At 36.3% G+C, this 25348-nt stretch overlaps 1 protein-coding gene across 4 annotated transcripts in view; it reads left to right on the forward strand.

The window, feature by feature from the left end:
- BMPR2 (bone morphogenetic protein receptor type 2) overlaps positions 1-24665 on the forward strand; it is a 181750-nt gene extending 157085 nt beyond the window's left edge. For all 4 annotated transcript variants that reach the window (XM_058549620.1, XM_058549618.1, XM_058549621.1 and 1 more), the window contains exons 8-13: positions 328-488; positions 1200-1347; positions 6702-6838; positions 18830-19002; positions 21224-22500; positions 24036-24665. In XM_058549620.1, the coding sequence (XP_058405603.1) occupies positions 328-488; positions 1200-1347; positions 6702-6838; positions 18830-19002; positions 21224-22500; positions 24036-24286 (2147 nt within the window). In that variant the 3' untranslated portion in view covers positions 24287-24665. The remainder of the gene's footprint in view (positions 1-327; positions 489-1199; positions 1348-6701; positions 6839-18829; positions 19003-21223; positions 22501-24035) is intronic.
- Positions 24666-25348: the final 683 nt, after the last annotated feature.

Raw genomic sequence — 25348 nt, forward strand, 5'->3', positions numbered from 1 at the left:
CCTTTTGCTACCCTAGAAATGAAGAGGAAAAAAAGTGTGTTAAAATTAGAAGCAACAGCATGTTGGCTATTAGTTGCAGCTGAATGTTTAAAACTTAATTAATTACACATGCAACAGGAATTATGTTGTAAAATATATTATAATGAGAATAGTGATGATTGTGAGTTGAAATTTTGATTTCTTATGTTCTTTTTTGTTATTAGAAAATTAATGAGCAGAAAAATAACACTATCTTCTTTATTTATGTAGTCCCTATTACCAGCACGCTCATTTCATGTCCAATAGTGCTTCTTAAACATTAATAAATATTTGAAATTATCCAAACAGATCATTATAAACCTGCAATTTCTCATCGAGACTTAAACAGCAGAAATGTCCTGGTGAAAAATGATGGAACCTGTGTTATTAGTGACTTTGGATTGTCCATGAGGCTGACTGGAAATAGACTGGTGCGCCCAGGGGAAGAAGATAATGCAGCCATAAGTGAGGTGAGTGAATACAAAAGGTATCACACTGACATGCTTTGAAAACATAATGAATTGCGTTAAAAAACCCACTACTCAGGACAATTATCCTTATATGCTACCAATTATAGCAAATTAGGAATTACAAAATTAAGAAATACAGAAGACATTGCATAAAGTTCATCAGTTTGCTATGGAAATCACTGCCATTTCAACCCATTTTTGGCAAGCACTAGGAGGAAGTTTGTAGGAACTGATTTTTGAAGCAAGTGTAAAATTACCAAGTTTGAGATAGGACAGTCACCTTCTGACAACACTATTACATTGTGGAACAGATCCTTTCTGACCTTTTTCTCTGCATTCACATACACATGTCTATACATACGTATATATGTTTTTGTGAATTTTTAAAAATATTAAATAGTGTACATATTGTTTTGCAGTTTTCTCACTGTCTTACAGATTTTTTTACATTGATATACATAGGAAGGTCTAGCTCATTCTTTTTGATTGATAAATATTATTCAGTAGGGTGGATTTACCCACAGTTTATTCAAGAAGGGTATTTTATAGATAAAAAATCAGGTATAGAAAGGTTCAGTGACATACTTAGGGTCAAATAACATATCATTGACATATTGTTGACATGAAATTTATGTATAACTTCTGGTCTAATGTATGCTCTTCAAAATATGCTACATTCTGTTTTGGAATATTATCACTCTAATTTATCAGGTTGGCACAATCAGATATATGGCACCAGAAGTTCTAGAAGGAGCTGTGAACCTGAGGGACTGTGAATCAGCTTTGAAACAAGTAGACATGTATGCACTTGGACTAATCTATTGGGAGATATTTATGAGATGTACAGACCTCTTCCCAGGTAAGAGAACTGCTGTCAAAAATTGATAGATGTTTTGAAGTGAAGCAGTCATATCTTCTTTTTCTACCTATATTAAATAAGTCAGCTTTTATGTATGTTTTTACTTTCATTTAAATCTTTAGTTCATTGCCATCTAGTGTTCAGAAATGCTATTAGCAGAAGCATGTGAATCAGGAAAAACTTTTTAAAAAAGATTCCAAGTTTGCATCTGAGTGCAATTAAATTAATGGCTCATAATAGCTTATCTAACTGTGTTTAGTTTGGTCTCTGCCTTAGCAGTCATCATTTTCCTTATGCCCTCCATGAGCATTTGATAAGCTACACTTAACAGTGTTTCCTGAATTGACTCAATAAGGAGTTAGAAGCAGTGAATTAATTATCCGTTGGAACGCTTTTTTCTTTCTTTCTTCCTTTCTTTTTTTCATTTTCCCTTTCTTCCTTTTTCTTTATTCTCCCTTCTTGCCTTCCTGCCTTCCTGCCTTCCTATCTTCCTGTCTTCATTCCTTCCTTCCTTTCAATGAGAGAACAACTCATTTAATGTGAATGCTTGTTTGAGGCTTAATTGAAATAGCCAAATGAGTTTATGGTTTTTCTCCTTATGTTAGGGTTACATCACTGTCATTATTGTCATATAAAAACTTAAACTAGCTACCAGTATGTGCGTTGCATTCTTCTGGATGGTGTACAAAGTGATTTGATATCTATGGTCTCTATCTTAAGGAATAACCAATAAAAGCATAGAAAAAAGAAAAATGTTTTATTCAAAACATTCAAAAAAACCAAATTTATGAAATGAAACTATTTTAAAAAAATAGAGATTAATAATGGGGTTGAATTTTTTTTGCTTTAAAAACAGTGAGCATTTAACAGTAGTTTATAATTCTAAGATATAATGAAATACATTAATAACTATTTAGATTAACTACAGGTCTGTCAGTTCTTATTTAGAAGTATATTTTCCAGTTAATTGGAAGTACAGGGTACTCAATTGAAGTGTTTTTCTGGAAATAGCAGCAAATGCCGTAGTATCACAGTATTATTGGAACTTTGGACCTTTTGGAACTTTTTACTTCTATCACTGGAACTTGTGGCCACAGATTTTTTTAAATATCCTAATCCAAAATTTTTTTTTTTTACAAGCATGTTTGACTAAAATGATTCTCATATCAGCATTGGTACACTGCCATCAGCAACATTTTTTGAACAACTATTGTTTCCAAAGAATAAATATTGCTTTTTGTCTAATCAATAATAAGGAGCCATATCAGATGTTTGAAAAGGGAAAGCCAATTAAATCCTGTTTGCACATTATTTTAGCAGATATGTAGGATGAATTGAAATAGAAAGAACGAAAAGGAGTTTGAAAAAGAAATAGGGTATTATTATTTAATGGATACAGAATTTCAGTTTGGGAAGATAGAAAAAGATCTGGAGATGGATGGTGGTGATGGTTACACAACATTGTGAATGCACTAATGCCATAGAAGTGTACGCTTAAAAATGGTTAAAATGGTAAATTTTATGCTGTGTATATTTAACCAGAGCGAAAAATTAAAAAAAAAGAAGAGAGTTGCAGGGGCCAGCCCAGTGCTGTAGCGGTTAAGTTTGCACACTCTGCTTAGCGGCCCGGGGTTCACCAGTTCAGATCCGGGCCGTGGACATACAGACCACTCATCAAGTCATACTGAGGCAGCGTCCATATAGAGCAACTACTAGAAGGATGTACAACTATGACATACAACTATCTCCTGGGGCTTTGGGGAGAAAAAAGGGAAAAAAAAGGAGGAAGATTGACAACAGATGTTAGCTCAGGACCAATCTTCCTCAAAAAAAAAAAAAAGATTTGGGGGCTGTTTGTTAAAAAAAAAAAAAAGAAGAAGAGAGTTGCATTAAGATACCTATAATCTTGGATATGGAAATGGGGAAAAATAGGCACATGTGAGAGAAAATGTAGAGAAGGAATCTGTGGTTCTGGAAACTGGAAGAAAGTTTATTGAATTGAGAAATATTCAGACATCTGAGAACTAGTGAAGGTGGCAACCAGGAACTTAAGAAAAAATATTGGTTTATGTTGGAAAGATGAGCTAATTATGGAGACTTTTGGATGGAATATTGACAGACGATTGAAGAAATATTTTAAAAGAATAAAGAGGATGTTGAGAGAACTAAGATTAAAATGATTATTTGGGAATTGTCTACATAAAGATGGTAATTGAGAATTTACAAGTGGATGCTCTCCCCTAAGAGAACAAATGAAGAGAGAGAAAAATTGTTGAATTGAATATTGGGGGACCTCCCCACCAAGTAGGTTAGTTAAGAAAACAAATGATCGGGGCCTGCCCCGTGGCCTAGTGGTGAAGTTTGGCGCATTCTACTTCAGCGACCTGGGTTTGCTTCCCAGGCGCAGACCTGCACCACTCATGCTGTGGCAGCAACCCACGTGCAAAATAGAGGAAGACTGGCACAGATGTTAGCTCAGGGTGAATCTACCTTAAGCAAAAAGAGGAAGATTGGCAACAGATGTTAGCTCAGGGCAAATCTTCCTCAGCAAAAAAGAAAAAAAGAGAAAACAAATGATGAGAAAAATAGTGAGAAAACTGAGAAATCATAGTATCTTGGAAGTCAGTGTTAAGAACTGGATTGATAGCAATAGACGTAATTGAAAGATCGAAAAAAAATAAAACTAAGGAATGATCTTTGAATTTGAATAGGAGGAGGTCATTGGTATTCTTAGAGGAGTTTCTGTGGAACAAAGAGGACAAATATTAGAGTGTAGGAGGGAAAAGTATTAAAAAAGCACAGGCAGAGGATACAGAGCACTCTTAAAAATTTTAAGAATGAAATAGGGTGGAAGTTGAAAAAAAAGGATTCCCATAAACATGTTAATAAATCTAGAGAGAATAACATATAATAATGATAAAATTCTTGCAAAACATTTTTTTAAAACTTCTATGGTATACCTCCAGATACAGTACGTGCTTTATTGTTAAATGGAAACACTGTGTACTGAAGGCTCCCTCTCTCTGTAAAATATTAGAAAAATAAATGAATTAAGTGTCTTTATTACAAAGGAACAGTGAAATGCTGCAACATTTACATAAAGGAGGGAGAAGAAAGGAAGGAAGGAAGAAAAAAAGCAAGAGAAAGAAAAAGGAAGAAAGAGGGCCGGCCCCGTGGCTTAGTGGTTAAGCGCGCGCGCTCCACTGCTGGCGGCCAGGGTTCGATCCCGGGCGCGCACCGACGCACGGCTTCTCCAGCCATGCTGAGGCCGTGTCCCACATACAGCAACTAGAAGGATGTGCAGCTATGACATATAACTATCTACTGGCGCTTTGGGGGAAAAAAGAAAAAAAAAAAGAAAAAGGAAGAAAGAGAACACGTGTAATGTAAGAAGGGGACCAAAAAAGTTCCTAACTGCTTAGAGACATAATTAACAAGTAGCAAATGAGGTGAGAAGCAAGGAATGATCTGATATTCTTAGATATTTGATCTATTTTGGACAGTTTGAAAGAAAATGAGATTATAAAACTTCCCTTGAGAAATCTAGTGATTATAAAGTTTTAAGGAAATCCAATATATCTTCTAATATCTTCCTTGATGATGATGTTATTAACATTCATCTTTGTATCCCCAGTGTCTAATACTAAGTTAGCTCTAAACAAGAATCTATTGAACAATTAGATTTAGAACCATGAAGATTTAGTAGAAATTTGATAATTCTTAATGTCATTCCATTCACAAAACAAGATTGTGCATCAATTTCATGTAGCAAGTTTTCTGATTATAATTTAGACCTAAATAAAACAAATAAATAAAATTGTGAATTTTTAATTATTCTACTGAACCAGCATTTGAAGAAAAAATAACTAATAAATAACACTTGGAATGTATGTATATGTGTTGTATATATGTCTCAGAGAGACAGATAAAATATACTAGTAAATATCTTAGAGTTCATAGATGGTATGGGTTGAGGTTTATCATATGAGGTTTCATGAAAGAAAGTGATATATTAACTGGCAGGATTAAATCCTTTAGTTTTGTCTTTCAAGTTCAATGTTGATGGTAATTGATCAAAAATAAGTATTTGCTTAAATGTTTAGAGTATGTGAAATATCACTTGTATTTATAGATAGTACAATATTGTAAATAATTTGGGCTATGCTGCATAGATTATAGAATTAATCTTTGTAAATCTTTTTTAATGTTGGTGGAGGGCAAGTATTTATAGGTTGTTTTCAATATTTCAAATATTCAAATTGAAACATAAAACTTAAATTACATGTTTCGTAATGTACTGTCTATCTGGGTCATTATAACTTTTCTATTATCTCTGTGTGAGTGAGATAAGGAAGGCAGACATTGCCATTTTGCTGAAAGGAAAACTGAAACAGAATAGTTAAATGACTTTTCCAAGGTAGAGGCGAAGCCAAGATTAGAGCCTAAGTGTCTTATCCTCCATCCTGGTGTTCTTCCTTCTAATTTATCCTGCCATCTTAATGGGGTGGGGAGAAGGCCAAGGAGGCAGGAAGAGTTTCTATTTCTCCTGTGTTCTTTGCCAAGATTTTGACTAGAACATTGGTTTTCTAAGTGTTGGTCCCAGAGGTCTTCAGGGTGGCTTAATATGTTTATTAAGTTTAATTTGATCACATTTTGAAAAAATCATAAGCCTCTCATCACAAGCAGCTGATTGTGCTTATTGGTGATGAATAGGGTTATTAAGCAATGGTAAAATAGTTAATGATACTTAAAAATCCTTGATCTAGATACTGCTTGTTAAGAGGAATTCTTTGAAAAATTAGTATATTGATTTTTATGTCAAATAGCCATTATCATAAACATTTTTGTGAGATTTGATATAATCTGGATGGACTATGATAGAACCAATGACATAATGAGACATGGTGACTGTACAACCCCACCTACTTATATTTAGTTCTACAGACATGTTTGTTGTACTAGATCCTGGACTTTCTCCTCATATTTACCACTCTTGATCCCTGTACGGGATAAGAATTCAGACATATTTTCAAGTATTAAGTATGCTTTATATATATAATAATCTCCCCCCCATTTAGTAATGCTAGAAACCATTTAAATATAGCTATCCATCATTGAAACTACCATTTAATTCATCAAGCAGACACTATTCCAAGTAAAGCATTTATTAATAATGCATTAAACCCACAACAGAGTCTCTTTAGGATTTCCAAATATGCCTGAAAGGGTTAAAAAAAAAAAAAAGATTGTGACACAATTTCTTTGCTTACTTAGTATCAGAAATATTCCTGTTATTCTGTCATTTTATCATAATTGGAAATGTTACTCTATCTTTCTTTTTAAAAAATACGCAGGTGAGTCTGTACCAGAATACCAGATGGCTTTTCAGACAGAAGTTGGAAACCATCCCACTTTTGAAGATATGCAGGTTTTGGTGTCTAGGGAAAAACAGAGACCCAAGTTCCCAGAAGCTTGGAAAGAAAATAGCCTGGTAAGAAAAAAACAAATTGTTAAAAAGAGGACTTACAACTGAATATGTTTTAATGTTGTTTGAAGCAAAAACAGACTGTTAATAATGTTAGTAGTTTTTAGAGTTGTCTAATGCCAGAAATCCAACTTACTTGATTTTTATGATGTTCTACATTTTCAAATTTTTCAATATAAAAAAAGTCCCCTTTTTTGGTTCAGTTTCAGTTTTTTCCAAGTATAAAATACTACTTAGAGAGACTAACTGTTGTGTCTGAAGTTTGCCAGATTGGGTAACAGCTGGAATAATTAACATGTTAATATGTTAAACATTATTGAAGTGCCATCTTATTCTCTTGAGAGTGGTACCAAAAATGTTAATTAGTGCAGACTTACATATTCAATTAAATATTAAATTAAAATAGAAATTTAAGCTACACTGAAAATAAACAAATGTACAGCCTATAAATTCTGCTAATTAAAAATGCAGCTCACAATGCTGAAATATCTTCGAAAGTTCCCGCTATTTCAGTAAATTGTTGCTACAGCACTAAAAACATCTTACAAACATTTACATACACACACACATACCCATGCTCTCTCTCTCTCATATAATTTTCTTTTTACATAAGTAGGGTCATCTCATTATCCACTATCATTTCTGAAGCTTATTTTTTTTTTACTTATGGACAGTTTTTCATGTAAATACCTATAGATGTATCTCTGTGTCTCCATTTGGTCAGTATTCCATTGTATGATATGTGTATCATAATTATTGAATTATCCCTTATTGATCACAGTACCTTGTATTTCTTATTTTATATTTCTTATTTTAAACAATTTTTTTAAAGAATTAAAGTTATGCCTATACATGGTAAACAAAATCAAATTAAATAGAAAGGCATAAAACAAGTAAATGGAAAAGGAAAATACTACTTATGCCTACCACCACTCTTCAGAAGTAGCTCCTATTAACAATGTTCTGAGATTTTTGTTTCTAATTTTCTCTTCCAGAGGTTACCAGTATAACTTTAAATACTATATCTATTCTTATTTCTTATCTCTCATTTACACTCTCCTAGTTTTGTAATATTGTATCTGTTACTAATTTGTTTTCTCTACAGATTGATCTAAAAATTTAAATAAAATAAAAACATCAGAATTGTGCAGAATTATGATTTTGTTGTCATCCGCTGCACAACACAAAGTTGTGCTTGGACTCATAGAGAAGGAAGTAAAAAATCCTATGTTAGTTACTATAAGCCCCTGCTGCTTGAGGAAGAATGTTTCAAAAGTCACCATCCACTGGATTCTTTTTGATTTTTTTGCCATCTTTCTTTCTCTTTCTTTTTTGCTTCTTTATAGGTTCTACGATGAAGCAACATTTTTTAAAAAGTCTCATTTTCTTTCTTGTAAATCATTTTTTCTTTGATGATGTTCCTCTTTAAGTAATGTCTGTTAGTATGTGCATGGGTAGTAAATATTATGAATCCTTGCACGTTCAGAAATGTTTCTAGAGCCAGCCCTGATGGCCTAGTGGTTAGAATTCGGTGCACTCTGCTTTGGTGGCCCAGGTTGGGTTCCCGGGCGTGGAACCACACCACTCGTGTGTCAGTGGCCATGCTGTGGCGGCAGCTCACATAAAAGAACTAGAAGAACTTACAACTAGAATATATGACTATGTACTGGGGATTTGGGGAGGAAAAAAAAAGAGAGAGAGGAAGATTGGCAACAGATGTTAGCTCAGGGCCAATCTTTCCCAGCAGAAAAAAAAAAAAAAAAAACTTTCTATCTTGAGCCAGCCCTGATGGCCTGGTGGTTAAAGTTCGGTGCTCACCACTTCGGCAGCCCAGGTTTGCTTCCTGGTTGCAGAACCACACCACCCACCTGTCAGTTGCCATGCTGTGGCAGCAGCTCACATAGAAGAACCAGAACGACTTACAACTAGGATATACAACCATGTACTGGGGCTTTGCAGAGGCAAAAAAGAAAAGAGGACAATTGGCAACTGACGTTAGCTCAGGGCAAATCTTTCCCAGCAAAAATAAATAAATAAATAAGTGTTTCTATCTTGCCCTCACGCTTGAGTAATAATTTGGCTGGGTAATAGTTTCAAGATCAAAATCATTTTCCTCACAACTTTGAAACCACTGCTCCATTGTCCTCTGGCATCCGTATATGTTAATGAGAATTTCAGTGCCAGCGAGTCTCATTCTATTGCTTTTTGTCTTTTTGTTTTATCCTCTTGTTTTCTTTTCTCTATGAGCCTTTAAACCTTTTACTTTATCACTGGAATTATGAAATTTTCACTTGGATGTATATAGGCATGGATCTTTTCACAAATTTTGCTTTGCACTGGACAGATTTTCAGTTTGAAAATTCAGAAATTTCTTCAATTCAGAGGAATTTTCTTATGTTATTTAAAAAATTATCTCCTTTCTTACATTTCTTCCTTCTGGAATTCCTATTAGACAAATATTGGACCATGTGACATTCCAGGTCTCAATTTTTTTTCTTGTATTTTCCATCTTTCTTTGTTGTACATTGTTCAAGATTTACTCAGCTTTACCTTTCAAATCACTTGTTTATTTTTCACCTTTACCATTCTATTAGTTATCTTTTCATTAAAATTTTACTTTCCACAGTCATATTTATAATATCTAGAAATTCTTGGTGGTTGCTTTTTCCATAGCAATCTGTTCTTGTTTTAGGAATGTAATAGGAATTTGATTATCTCTGAAGGTGTAAATTGGAATTTTTGAGACTTTATATGAATAATTTTCTTGATTATAGTTAAAGAACAAAAAGGAAAAAATTTTCATTAGGCAATTTAAATCATTTAAATATGTATTTTCACATTTTAATTTTAGGTTGTTTTGGTAGGGTGAGAATATTTTCATTCTGGATCCTGACTTATATGGGTGGTGGCATGTCAGAGAGCAGCTAGAGAGATGTTACATTTCCATACAGAGTGAGATTGACTGTTTTCTCCATTGATCATCTTTGTCAGTAGATTACCTTCAAGGAAGGCTTCTGCTTCAAATGAGATTGAGTTCTTCTTCAAGTATGAGGCAGTTGAAGACCTGTTACCAAGCATGTATGCCCAAGATTGCCTCCAAACTGCAGTCCCTGCTGTGGGAACTGGGACAGATCTTTAAAAGGTCCCTGGTAGCAGGTGAGAGGCTGAATCCTTTACCAGGATGCATTAGGTGTGCCAGCCTCACAGTAGAGCATCTCTCAAAGAAAAATCTCTGTGTGAAATTTTATCTACTAAAGTACAACTTCATCTTCCTTAAATTGTTTTATTTCACAAGAGAAACTGGACTCATTATTTTGAAGTATCTCTTGGCAACCCTGCTATTACAGGATATGCATCATATGCATATTTACCTGAAAACTTTTTACTCCACATTTAGACTAGGTTGCTAAGTAAGGGATAAGTAATGCTTGGTTCACTTCCAACTGATCCATTTAAATCTAATGTGCTACAGTGAATAGAACTGCTTCTCTGCAATGATAATCCAATACTACAGTTAGATAGCAAATGTATAGTTTATAAAAAGAAATATTCTTGTCTAAAAGAAGACCTTTTTGCTTCATAGTTGCATTGAAATTAAAAAACACTTTTGTAGTAGCAAAACTCAAAATCTTCCAAATATTAATGAATGTAAAAACTAGTTTTAAAAACTGCCGGGGACCCAAACATAGATCATAGACCTATACAACTTCTAGAAGAAAACACAGGAGATAATCTTTGTAACCTTGAGTTAGGCAAAGACTTCTTAAATATAACACCAAAAGTATGATCCATGAAAAAAAAAAATTGATGCATTGAACTTCAGCAAAATTAAAACCTCTGCCCTTATAAAAACACTGTTTAGAGAATGACACAAACCGTAGTCTGAGAGGAAATATTTTTATTTTTCTTTCTTCAAGTTCACTAATTCTTTCTTCTGTGCTCAAATCTGCTGTTGAACCACTCTAGTGAGTTTTTTATTTCAGGTTTTGTACTTTTGAGATCTGAAGGGTCTTTTGGTTCCTTTTTTATAATTTCTGTCTCTTTATTACTGTTCTCCATTTGTTGAGATGTTATTTTCCTGGTTTCCTTTAATTCTTTGTCCATGGTTTCTTTAATTCTGTGAGCATATTTAAAGTCTTTGTCTAGTAACTCCAGTCAGTGACTGTATTTCCTCAGGAATAGTTTCTCTAAATTTCTTTTTTCCTGTGAATGGGGCATAGTTTCTTATTTCTTCACATGCTTTGTAATTTTTTGTTTAAAACTGGACATTTTGAATATCATGATGGGCAAAAAGGAAACAAAAAAAACCCCAAAAGATAATATTCTCCAGGTCTTTGCAGATTGGCTCTGTATTGGGGCCCTCCTTTAACACTTATCCAGGCCTTTTGCAATTCTGCCTTAGCCTTCACTTCCTGCTAGCGCTGAGCCTAAACACCAGGCACTTATGAAGCCTATGGTCTTCTGTGAGCATGTGTCCTGCCCCAGACCTGTGCATGGCTTCTCTAGGTTCCCCTATATGCGGGAGCTTTTCAGAGCTCTTATTCTCCAGTTTCTCATGCCCCAGCTTTTCAAAACTCCGTGACTTTCAGTATTTCTATTGTGTGCCTCAACTTTTGTATTTTTCCCCAGGCTATAGCACTTATTTTGTTCATTTGACTTTCCATGTTTTTGAGGAATGTTCTCCACTTACTCATAGCCTCTTCTGTGTCCTGAGAGAGTTCTGAGTTAGGCAAAACAAAAACAGGCCCCATGCATTGGTCCTTCAGGGAACTCATAGATGTGTCAAAACAGACAGTATAATTCTTTGGGAACAAGATCACTCTGCTCCCTCTGGGACCAGGTACCCACATTGGGAACACAGGCTGCCATCTTCATATCTGCCACCACTTCAAGGTGAGTGTGGGGCAAGACTAAATTAAAACACCACAAAGTTCTCCTACCCTGTTAGTGGCCTTTCTTCTCCTGGTTGTGAGTTGACTTGGTTGCTGTAAACATTTGAGTAACTTCCAGAGTTTCAGTAAGATTGATTCACCAGGTTTTTTCATGCTTCTGAGGAAGAATGTCCCCTGGAGTTCCTTCCTCTGCCGTTTTCACTGATGTCCTCATAGGATGAGTTGGGAAATCTTCTCCCCTCTTAGATTTTCTGGAAGATTTGTGTAGAATTGGCATTCGTTTCTTAAATGTTTGGTAGAATTCATTAGTAAAGCCATCCAGGCGGGTTTTCTTTATGGGAAAATTTTAAATTACAATTTAATGTCCTTAATAGGTATAGGAACTATTCAGACATCTATTTCTTCTTGAATGAGCTTTGGCAGTTTGTGTCTTTGAAGGAATTTGTCCATTTCATCTAAATTATCAAATTTCTTCTCAGTATTTGTTTGAAGACATTTAACTCCCCATTGGTGACTTGATCTTCCTGTTTCAGTATAGTTTATTTCCTTGATCTTCTCTTAGCTACTTTTTTTCTTATTCTGGGGTATTCAGCTTTGCATTATATATTTCTGGAACAACTTTCTCTGACCAAATCATTGTTTCTAAGACCCTCAGAGTCATATTTATAGTCATCCTCTTTGAATTTTCAATTATTCTTCTAATTTTTCCTTTTCCCAATTTTGTATTAATAGTTTATTTCTAAATATTTACTTGTGTAAATGACTTACCAACCATTATTTTAACATTGTTTGGAACTTATAATAGATTTTCCTCAAAAAAACAATTAACTTGGAACTTTTATAACAGAACCCATTTATCCACTAGGAACTGCCTGTGTTCTATCAACATAGTTTAGAGGCAGTCAGCCTAGGGTAATCTGTAAACCGTGGAGCTATGCTATCTGGGCTTTGATGTTAGCTTTGCCACTTATTAGCCATGTATCCTAACTTCTCCTCTGGGCCTCTTTTCCTGCGTCTGAAAAATGGGGATGATAATAATACTTACTTCATATAAGAATTAAATGAGTTAGAACAGAGTCTAGTATATAGTAAGAACTCAGCCTAGCTACTATTATTATTCATCAACAATGATTTTGTCTTGAAAATGGAAACTTCTTAGAGGTAGGGACCAGGGTTTCTATTTACCAGATTTTCTTCATCATCCAGTACAATGCCTCGATGAATGTCTTATTTTTTTATGTCTCTCTCTCTCTCTCTCTTTTTTTTTTTTTATGAGGAAGATTAGCCCTGAGCTAACATCTGTTGCCAATCCTCCTCTTTTTGCTGAGGAAGATTGGCCCTGTGCTAACATCTGTGCCCATCTTCCTCTACTTTATATGTGGGATGTCTGCCACAGCATGGCTTGATAAGCAGTGTGTAGGTCCATGCCTGGGATCCAAACCTGTGAACCCAGGGCCACTGAAGCAGAGCATCTGAACTTAACCACTACACCACCAGGTTGGCCCCCACTGTCTCATTTTTGATAAAGAATTTTTTTTTTTAAAGATTTTATTTATTTATTTCCCCCCCGCAAAGCCCCAGTAGATAGTTGTATGTCATAGATGCACATCCTTCTAGTTGCTGTACGTGGGATGCGGCCTCAGCATGGCCAGAGAAGCAGTGCGTCAGTGCGCGCCCGGGATCCGAACCCGGGCCACCAGCAGCGGAACGCGTGCACCCAACCGCTAAGCCACGGGGCCGGCCCCTGATAAAGAATTTTAACAAATTATTTCCCAACTATATAATGAAAAGTAACAAATTTATCCTCATTCAGTGTCACTATTTCCTCAAGATATAGAAAACAGCCTATATTCAATTTTTAGCTACTTGGATTTTGGTGTTTCTGAGCTCTTCTGGGCCAGCAGTTGGTGAATGGGACTCTGTACAATAGATAGTGCTCTGTTTTTGAAAAGGAAAGGTCCCTTTCAGTTTCGTGTGGAAAGGTATCCAAATCTTTGCTTTAGAAAGATTTCAGTGTGTACACTTCACTGTGTTGTACTTCATATTTAGTAATTAGGAACATGAATGAAACTATAAATTTGTGTGTGTGGTGTGTGGTGTGTATGTGTTTAAATAAAAAAGTAATAGAGTTTCTCTGGAAGAATACCCGAGAAACTGGTAACACTGGTTGTCTGTAGAGAGAATATGGGTGGTTGGTGGATAGGGATGGGAGGGAGAGTGTATTCTCTCTTTGACCTTTTGAATTTAGTGACATATACATATATTACCTATTCAAAAAAGCCATGTAATTAAATTAAATGTTTTTCATGCATCTGGTAAAAATTCAAACAAATAAAGAATTGTTTTTAGCAATACAAGAAATATGCAGTGAAAACTCTTCCGCTTACCTCGGACATCCAAAAGCTTCTCCGAAGAAACAAGCACTGTTAAGTTCCCTCAGTAAACTTCCAGAAATTTCTATGCATTTCAAGACTATATGTTTTTATACCCTTTTCTAACATACAAATGAGAATTACTATACCCACTTAACCTTACTATTTTTACTTAGCAGTTGGGAACATATACATCTTCCTAATTCTTTTGATGCTACATAGTATCCATTGTACTGTAAGTTTTTAGCCAGATCCCTAATAAAGGACATGTAGATAGTTTCCAGCTTTTGCTGTTATAAATGACACTGTGGTGAATATCTCATACATGCATTTTCTGCAAATGTATAAGTATAGTTGAGGAATAAATTCTGGAAGTAGGATTGCCGAATCAAAGAGTAAATACATTTAAAATTTGTTCTTGCCAGATTGCCTCCAAATCGATGGCACTCTCAACAACAATATATAAGTGCCTGCTTTCCCATCACCAACGCTTCGTGTTGTAAAATTTTATTTATCTTTGTTAGTGTGATAGGCAAAAGGGATCTTGTTTTAATTTGCAGCAAGTAGTAGAGCCAAGATTTGAAGCCAGGCTCTTAACTGACCTGGTGCTCTTACTACAAAGCTGAAATTAATATTTTAACTACTACACTGTACTCAACTTAGTAAATAAGATTGAGCATCTTTGCATATTTTATATGGCATTTGCATTTCTTGTTTATGTGCCCTTTTTCCATATTTCTATTATGGGTTTACTATCTTGTTTGTGTGTGTGTGTGAGGAAGATTGGCCCTGAGCTAACATCTGCCAATCCTCCTCTTTTTGCTGAGGAAGACTGGCCGTGGGCTAACACCCATGCCCATCTTCCTCCACTTTATATGGGACGCTGCCACAGCATGGCTTGACAAGCGGTGTATCGGTACGTGCCCGGGATCCGAACCGGCGAACCCCAGGCTGCCGCAACGGAGTGCGTGCACTTAGCCGCTTGCGCCACCGGGCCGGCCCTATCATTTTTTTTTTTTGTGAGGAGATCAGCCCTGAGCTAACATCCGCCAATCCTCCTCTTTTTTTTTGCTGAGGAAGACGGCCCTGGGCTAACATCGGTGCCCATCTTCCTCCACTTTATATGGGACGCCGCCACAGCATGGCTTACCAAGCAGTGCGTCGGTGTGCGCCCGGGATCCGAACCAGCGAACCCCGGGCCGCCGCAGCGGAGCGCGCACACTTAACCGCTTGCGCCACCGGGCCGACCCCGGCCCTATCATTTTTTAAATGTATTGTGACTGGCAAGCATTATAGAAATAATTCAGCCAAGAAACATCAAGAGATGCTAAAACTAGTGGGTGAAAAGGTGAATGCAGAACAGGATATTTACAGAGGTTTTAGGTACTTCCCCTCAAGAATACTGATTGAAATAGAAAAAACACTGATTGAATACAAAAGGGAAAAATGGAGCTTCAGAGTGGAGAAACCTAGCAGATACCAACTCAGTCATTTGATCAAGGTTAACTTCACTAGTAATGGGACAAATCAAAATTTGGACCACAGAATAAGATGCAATGAGAGGAACACAGGATCTCTTCTGTGATTTTCTGCCAAAGATGCAAACTCTGAATCTAATCACGAGGAAACATCAGAAAAATTGAGGAACATTCTAAAACGCCTCTGGCCTATAATCTTCAAAATGTCAAGGGCATGAAAGAGAAGAAAAGTAAGTGTGAAATTATTTCAAAAGAAAAAGAAAAAATATTTGTTTTATAACTTTTGGGACCAATTCATTTTTTCAAACCAATATCAAAATCCACTAAGGTAAATCAGCAAATAGTTTTGGGAAGTATATTTTTCACAAAAAGTTAGTTACAGTTGATTCCTGAATTTATTATCTTCAAATCCAATTCAGTTTTCAATCCATTGTATACAGGCATACTTCATTTTATTGCATTTCGCTTTACTGCGCTTCGCAGATACTGCATCTTGCAGATATTACGTTTTTTACAAGACCCTCCACCGGCAAAAAGATTATGACTTGCTGAAGGCTGAGATGATGATTAGCATGTTTTAGCAATAAAGTATTTTTATTTTTATCTTGTTTTATTTTTTCGTGAGGAAGATCAGCCCTGAGCTAACATCCGATGCCAATCCTCCTCTTTTTGCTGAGGAATATTGGCCCTGGGCTAACATTCGTGTCCGTCTTCCTCCACTTTATATGGGATGCGCCACAGCATGGCTTGACAAGCGGTGCATCAGTGCACAGCCGGGATCCAAAACTGCGAACTCCGGGCCGCCAAAGTGGAGCACGTGCACTTAAACACTGCGCCACCGTCCTGGCCCCATCAGTAAAGTATTTTTAAATTAAGGTATGTACATTGTTTTTTTAGACATAATGCTATTGCACACTTAATAGACTACAGTGTAGAATAAACATGTATGCACTCGGAAACCAAAAAAATCCATGTGACTTGCTTTATTGCAATGTTAGCTTTATTTTGGCGGTCTGGAACCAAACCCACAATATCTCCGAGGTATGCCTGTACAGTCTTTCCTCATTATTCACAGATTTCATATTTGGAATTCAACTCCTTATGAAAACTTATTTGTAATCGCCAAATCAATACAGTCTTGTGTCACTTGATGATGGGGACACATTCTGAGAAATGTGTCATTAGGTAATTTCATCATTGTGCAAACATCGTAAGAGTATACTTATGCAAACTTGCACTGCTAGGCTATACGGTACTAATCTTATGGGACCACCATCATATATGCAGTTCATCGTTGACCGAAATGTTATGTGGCACATGACTGTACTCAAAACATTTTTATGGTCCTTCATAGATATACACAAAGCAGCGGAAAACTTGAGTCACCAGATGTACGTTTTTAACCGAGGTCTAAAAAGGTGCTCTGCCTTCTTGTTTCATCTCTTATACTGTAAGCAAGTGTCCTTTTTGCAATTTATTTAGTGCCTCATTTTTCACATTTTTGTGCTTTTTGTTGGTGATTTCACAGTTTAAAATGGCCCCCAAGTGTAGTGGTGAAGTACTGTGTAGTATTCCTAAGCACACGAAGGCTGTGATGTGCCTTATGAAGAAGAAAAACGTGTGCTAGATTAGCTTCCTTAGGGGATGAGATATAGTGCTATTGGCCATGAGTGCAATGTTAATAAATTGATAATATGTATTTTAAAAGTTGTCTTTAAATAGAAACACAAGTAAAACAAGATTATATATTGATCAGTTGACAAAAATGTTGTGGCCAGAGGCTCACAGGAACCTAACCCTGTACTTCCCCCAGGAGCAATGGTTCAGTGTTCAGTAATTCAGTGTTTAGAGCAACTTTCTAGAATATGACTACCATAAATAACAGAGTCAACTATATTTCTGACATAAACACCAACTTCCACCTCAGGGAGGTACACGGTTCCCCTCAAATTCCAGATGATCAGTATCTATTCTTCAAGGTCTTCCAAATTTTTAGAAATAGGTAGATCATTATTATTTAGTGAGATTCTTAATTGACTGATGCCTATCTGTTATTTGAATATTAATTTTTACCAGTCAGAGCCTGGAACATATATTAAAATAGATTTCAAAGTTCAGCCTTAAAAAATAAACTCTTTGATCTGTGCTCTGGCCAGAATTGGGGAACCAGCAATGCTGCACTGAGGCAGCTCAGAAGTAGCTCAGAAGAGCCCAGGGAGCGGGGAAGATGGTGTCAGGGATGGGCCATGGTGCCCATATGCAGTGAGCTTGTGCCCAGAAAGAGCATTATCAAATTTCCTGCACGTCCAGTGTTCAGATTTGTTTGTTACAGAACACAATTTATTAGGAAACGTTAAAACTGTTGCCAAGATTGCTAATAAGAATTTTAGCTTAAAATAGGCTTGCCAGATAAAATACTCAGATTAAGTATTGCATGGAATGTACTTATACTAAAAAATGATTTTTCAGTTATCTGAAATTCAAATTAAGTGGTATCCTACATTTTTATTTGTTATATCTGGCAACCCTAGCCTTACTTTTTTGCAAGTAAGTGTTTTAAAGGCACAAGAAGTGTAAATATCAATAGGCAAAAAGCTTGGTAAAAACAAATCCATAAAAAAAAGTCTGAAAGGATTCTGGATGACAGTCCATCAACGTATACAAAAATCTGTTTTTTAAAAGGATTTTTAAACCAACTTTCCCCAAAGGGAGACTGTTGTTCATTGCTGATATATATCAGTACTACAGAATGGAACTGCTTTTGATACTGCTATTGAAAGTAGTTTAAAGAAAAAGAAAATGCCAAGTGTTTAAGTTTTACAGTTGGAATGAAGCACTCTTTACTAGGAGTAAAAGAGAAAAAGCTCACCTAGAGATGGAAGATAGCCTGGTGCCAAAATTCCATCAAACTCAAAACTTATTTTTGAAGTGGAGTTCGAGGCTATGGCTTGAAATAACAGTGCTGTGAATCAACAACAACGTAAACCTGTGGCCTTGAAGAAACGTGTAACTTATTACAGCTCTTCATTCTTATGGATAATTCTTCAAGGAGTTAAGTTAAATAGCTTGCTTGCTTACTTGCTCCTCACCTTTTGAGAAATGTGACCCTTTACAAATCTCTGAAGTCTAAAATATTTTATTATAGCTATGTAAAATATTGGTTAAAGAAAACTGATTTTTCTTTTACCTCATGTCACTAAAAAACTCAATACTTATTTTTTTAAGATAAGTTGTTTGACATGTACTTTATTACAGGCCGTGAGATCACTCAAGGAGACAATCGAAGACTGTTGGGACCAGGATGCAGAGGCTCGGCTTACTGCACAGTGTGCTGAGGAGAGGATGGCTGAGCTAATGACGATATGGGAAAGAAACAAATCTGTGAGCCCCACAGTCAATCCAATGTCTACTGCTATGCAGAATGAGCGGTAAGGGTTTGGCATCCATCAGTCAGAATTGAATATTGAGACCAAACAGAGAATAGGAAATAAATACTACTAAACCAATCTAATAGTGCAATGATTAACTCATACAATCTAAGGTTGTAATTTTTTTTTCAATATTCCTGTTCTTCTACTGAAGATTTTTGTTTGGTATAAGTACAAGGTGGAATCTGTGTTGTCTTATATCTAAAGACATAGTAGAAGAGATTAGACTTTCTTCATTAATGTTCCAACTTCCCTACAATAATAAAGGTAAACTAAAAAACATTTTCATAGTCCCAAAAGTTTATAAGCACCTCTACATATATTGTCTCATTTATCTTTTGTTTTTGTTCCTCCTTCCCCTGCTTTTGGGTTTGTTTGTTTTAAAGGAAATGGAACTATGACCTTGCCTGTGTATCTAACCACTATTTCCCTGGAGACTAAAGTTTCCAGGCTTCCTACTCAATGCTCTTCCTTATAGACTATACTACTCCTACCTTTACACGAAAGCAATTCGTAAGGTCTTTCCATCCCATCATGAACATTATTTTATGAAGCATTTCTGTTAGAACGGTGATTTTTGGTTCTAAATAAAAGGGCTTTTTAAAAATATTCCCAAAACTTGGAACTTTCAGACTGTGTCATCTGTGTTTCTTTGTTCCATATTTGGGGGGAAAAGTCTTCCCACAAATTTGTCATTTTATCTAATACATGTTAAAATTTTTCAGAAAAGCATCCAGGAAAGAGTTACCAGAGAAAATTGAGATAAAGATACACTTGATCCTTGAATCATTTTCTTTGCTGTTATCAATTGTTCTAGTTTCATAGAGCAATTTGTATTATGAACTATAGGCCCAAAATTGGGTTCCACTACTTATGTTTGGGTTGAATTAGCTTCAGCATATAAACCCTTATCCTTTATACGTGAAAAAGTCAAGGAAGGTAGAGACGAAGAATTCTAAATATAAATTTTCTCACTTTATTCGTATCTGAGGATAGTCTTCTGCTTCCACCTCCCCTTATCTCGTATTTTCTATGTGCTCTAGTATGCCATTTGTACCTCTCTCAAGAGTCAGCTACTTTTACTTTAAGTGCTTTTAGACTTTTCTTGACTAGTAAGAAGAAACCCTTGATACTCCACCTTGCTTTGGCCATTTTTTGCCTTCTTGGTCATTCAGCTCTACTTCTTACATGCTTCTTCTCATGTCCAGTCATTGCTAAATAGTTTCCCCTAAATCATAGTTCCTCCCATAGTCATTCCACTCTAGGTTTCATTGTATTGAGTCTTAGCCTCCATACCTACTTAACTTCCTTTTCTTGTGCAGTACAAGAGCTTTTTTCTTTTTCCCCTTCCTGACCTTCCCCTCATAGCTTCATCAGTCTTTCTTCATAGCACTTCTCCTTTAACTGCTGCTTTTCTCCTGTACCACTTGTGTCTACTAATGTTCCCAATGTTTATACTTTGATTGTTTTAGTTAAAGCTACCTCTGGCTTTTATTTTAAATAACATGAATATATTACCATGTGGTGCTCTGGAACTCGCACTGTCTAGGTGTGACAGTGACTGTGAAGAACCCTGATAACTGGAGAGCAGTTCTGAATCTTTGGTCCTTTATCTGAGTGGCCCATTCTGCTTTATACTCTAGGCTCTAGGGCTTTCATTGATATGGCTCAGTCTACCCCAGGAAGATATGATCCATTGCTAGACTATGCCTTTTAATTGAAGTATTTTGAAACGACCTAAAAGCTTATGTTCTTTTTACCATTTGGCCATTGCAACTTAATTGGTAACATATTTAAGTAGCCACTATATATCTAGAATTATGGGAGTATAAAAGAAACATATACCATGGTTCCTCCTCTCATGAAACTCATGTCTGGTTATACAAGTATAAAATTCATGAAGATATATTTGGTAATGTTACAAAACTATAGGAGAGATTTTTAAATTAACTCAAGTAAACAAAAATAATGAACATCTATAAAAATCATATCTAGATCCACATAGGTTTTTCAGTAGGCTTAAATCATATAAAACCAGCATTTAACAAGTTGTTGATTGACACTTGATTATTTGATTAGAATTTTTAAATAACTTCTAGAATAATGTGGGTTAGGAATAAAATAAAAAACGGTTCATACTTGAAAATCAGAGGTGTTCAACTTCGAGAGTCTGTGTCATAAATGTACATTCTCAATGTGGCACTTTTTTTCTTTCTTCAAGCAACCTCTCACACAATAGGCGTGTGCCCAAGATTGGCCCTTATCCAGATTATTCTTCTTCTTCATACATTGAAGACTCTATCCATCACACTGACAGCATTGTGAAGAATATTTCCTCCGAGCATTCGATGTCCAGCACACCTTTGACTATAGGGGAAAAGAACCGAAACTCAATTAACTATGAACGGCAGCAAGCACAAGCTCGAATCCCCAGCCCCGAAACAAGCGTCACCAGCCTGTCCACCAACACAACAGCCACAAACACCACTGGCCTCACTCCAAGTACTGGCATGACCACTATATCTGAGATGCCATACCCAGATGAAACAAATCTGCATGCCACAAATGTTTCACAACCAATTGGGCCAACTCCTGTCTGCTTACAACTGACAGAAGAAGACTTGGAGACCAACAAGCTGGACCCAAAAGAAGTTGATAAGAACCTCAAGGAAAGTTCTGATGAGAATCTCATGGAGCATTCTCTTAAACAGTTTAGTGGGCCAGACCCACTGAGCAGTACCAGTTCTAGCTTGCTTTACCCACTCATAAAGCTTGCAGTAGAAGTGACTGGACAGCAGGACTTCACACAGGCTGCAAATGGCCAAGCATGTTTAATTCCTGATGTCCCGCCTGCTCAGATCTATCCTCTCCCCAAGCAACAGAACCTTCCTAAGAGACCTACTAGTTTGCCTTTAAACACCAAAAATTCAACAAAGGAGCCCCGGCTGAAATTTGGCAGCAAGCACAAATCAAACTTGAAACAAGTAGAAACTGGAGTTGCCAAGATGAATACAATCAATGCTGCAGAACCTCATGTGGTGACGGTCACCATGAATGGTGTGGCAGGTAGAAATCACAGCATTAACTCCCATGTTGCCACTACCCAGTATGCCAATGGGGCAGTACCTGGCCAGACAGCCAACACAGTGGCACATAGGGCCCAAGAAATGCTGCAGAATCAATTCATTGGTGAGGATACCCGACTGAATATTAATTCCAGTCCTGATGAGCATGAACCTTTACTGAGACGAGAGCAACAGGCTGGCCATGATGAAGGTGTTTTGGATCGCCTTGTGGACAGGAGGGAACGGCCACTGGAAGGTGGCCGAACTAATTCCAATAACAACAACAGTAATCCATGTTCAGAGCAAGATGCTCTTATACAGTGTGTTCCAAGCACAGTAGCAGATCCTGGACCATCAAAGCCCAGAAGAGCACAGAGGCCTAATTCTCTGGATCTTTCAGCCACAAATGTCCTTGATGGCAGCAGTTTGCAGTGTAAGTGCAGGGATCATGTAATCTCTCCTGCTTGTCTTTTGGGACCATTTATAGAATCAGATTGTGTGTAAACTAGCAATTATTTATTTTTACCAGTTTTGGAAACAAAGTACACCCTTTGGTTGGACCTCAAAAGTAATTAGACTCTTGTTGAAAAAAAGTAATTTTTTTTTTGTTTTTTTTGTTGATAATTAAAAAGATAATGTCACAATAGTTAGAATAATTACCAGTTTAATATTTGCATTATGTAGCTACTGGTTTATAATGCAACTCACATACTTGGCTGTGAATGGCTGAGATTAAATAAATACTCACCATTTTAAAAGCTCCAAGTAGGGCCGGCCCCGTGGCTTAGCGGTTAAGTGCATGCGCTCAGCTGCTGGCAGCCCGGGTTCGGATCCCGGGCGCGCACTGCTTCTCCGGCTATGCTGGGGCCGCGTCCCACATACAGCAACTGGAAGGATGTGCAGCTATGACATACAACTACCTACTGGGGCTTTGGGGGGAAAAAATAAATAAATAAAATCTTTAAAAGCTCCAAGTAAAATGATGCCAGTATAACTTTTGAAATAGTTTTTTGAGCATACTAATATCTATGATATACACATTTAGATTTTATCAGACTAACCTTAATAAATCTTAAAAGTCCAGAGGAAATTTCAGAAAAGTCACTATAAAGAAACTATAAAGTTGTTCTTGGTTTTTTAGTGTCGTCTTTTTCAAGAATTATGTGTTGAGTCTCCCACATTCCTGTGCTATGGGTGCTAGCAACTTAAACAAATGATACTTGGTTTCTGGCCCTAAAGGGATTATAACAAAAGACAGGATAGCTCACCAAAGTCTTTAACAGTCATTATTATACACAATGATTTCTCTTTTAGATTATTATATTACAGCACTTATGAAAGAAAACAAAGTCATGTTTTGGGGTTGTTGTCAAGGACTACAAAATGGGCTGAAGGAATTCAGCTCTCAAAAGTCAATCGGTAGAATCTAGCCCCTTGCTTGAGTGGCTTGTATTGTAGACCAGTTGACACACCCTTTGGCAGGGCTCCATATCAGTCAAATGTCTTGTCAGGTATGGGAAGGGGAATTACTAGAAAATTTGTACTCTAGCATTTCTGTCGTTCTTCTGGAAAATATTATATGCCAAATTCTTTTAAAGTTTGATCCTCTTTGAGCATTAAGTAGGATGATTAAATGCATTTTGCCAAGTTAGGATCATTACCAGTAACCAAAAGATTTTGAGAATACAGCTGAGAACTTTGAATTTTCTCTTTTGTTTTTTCTATATTTTCTTCCTTGCCCTATAGAATAATCCAACCAGTTATAAAAATATTGGGTTTTAAGAGTCTCAAAAATAATTTCACTAAGTTTTACATAGAGAAATATTGTGTGGCATCATGAATTTTAAGAAATGTCCATTAGTACCTCCTGCAGGTATTAATTTGATCTATTCTCATGTTACAACCCTAACTTTTTTTTTTTGGTAGTTTTTTAATATATAGTTCATTTTTCTGTACTTTTATTTTCAGTAGGTGAGTCAACACAAGATGGCAAATCAGGATCTGGTGAAAAGATCAAGAAACGTGTGAAAACTCCCTATTCTCTTAAGCGGTGGCGCCCCTCCACCTGGGTCATCTCCACTGAACCACTGGACTGTGAGGTCAACAACAATGGCAGTGACAGGGCAGTTCATTCCAAATCCAGCACCGCTGTTTACCTTGCAGAAGGAGGCACTGCCACAACCATGGTGTCTAAAGATATAGGAATGAACTGTCTGTGAAAGATTTTCAAGCCTATGGAGTGGAATTATTTTTTGCATCATTTAAACGTGGAGAAGACATTTAAAAAAAAAAAACTGCTTTATCCTCCTGTCAGTACCACCTCTGACCCCTGCAACAAGGACTTGCTTTAAATAGATTTCAGCTATGCAGAAAAATTTAGCTTATGCTTCCATATTTTTTAATTTTGTTTTTTTAAGTTTTGCACTTTTGTTTAGTCTCGCTAAAGTTATGTTTGTCTGCTATGACCACAGAATTATATGTGTGTGTATCAAAAGTGGTCTCAAAATATTTTTTTAAGAAAAAAAGCAAAAAACATGTATTGCTGATAATCAGTTTGGACCAGTTTCTAAAGGTCATTAAAACAGAAGCAAATTAAGACAGGTTTGACTGCAGTGGTATCTAGTATCCCTGTTTTATTTCTGGGCACAAGCTAGTTTATACGTTGATACGTTCCTAAACATATTATCTTTTGGACATTCTTTTCTCTTGTATTTTGTTTGAATGTGCAATAGTCTATAGGCCGCAAATAAGCTTTCCTGTAAGCTCTCTTCCTAACAGAGCACACATTCTTCCATAATATGAACATTTTTTCCCCATCCCCCATACTTTGGGCTGGTCAGTTCTGTGACAGTGAATTTTTGCACGGGAGAAAGCAGCTACCTGATTTCTTGCTTTCTTTCTCCTTATGGAGAATGCAGAAAAATTGTCTCAAAGGGCTCTAAAGAAGGGACTATCAAAACCTTATTTGAAATGCCATTTCTTTTAACCTTCCAAATCCTAAATGTCTCCTTCCAGGCATTTTAATAAACATATTTGGTTCTGGTTTTGGAATTTCATAAGAGAGCGTAGAACAAAGTAGAGGAAGTCAAATATTAGCCTTTTTCCATTTTATTTTATTTTTATATGTATGTTCATGTTCAATATTCATTTATTTAAGAAGCACATTTTTATCAGAAAACGTATACAGCTATACTTATATGGAATTTTTAAGTAGGTAGATAGTTAAGACAATATAGTGTTATAGCCTTCATTCTCTGAATAGGCCATCTTTGACTCAAATA

Source organism: Diceros bicornis, chromosome 10 (assembly GCF_020826845.1).
Source record: "Diceros bicornis minor isolate mBicDic1 chromosome 10, mDicBic1.mat.cur, whole genome shotgun sequence".
In the NCBI taxonomy this organism is placed as follows: Eukaryota; Metazoa; Chordata; class Mammalia; order Perissodactyla; family Rhinocerotidae; genus Diceros; species Diceros bicornis.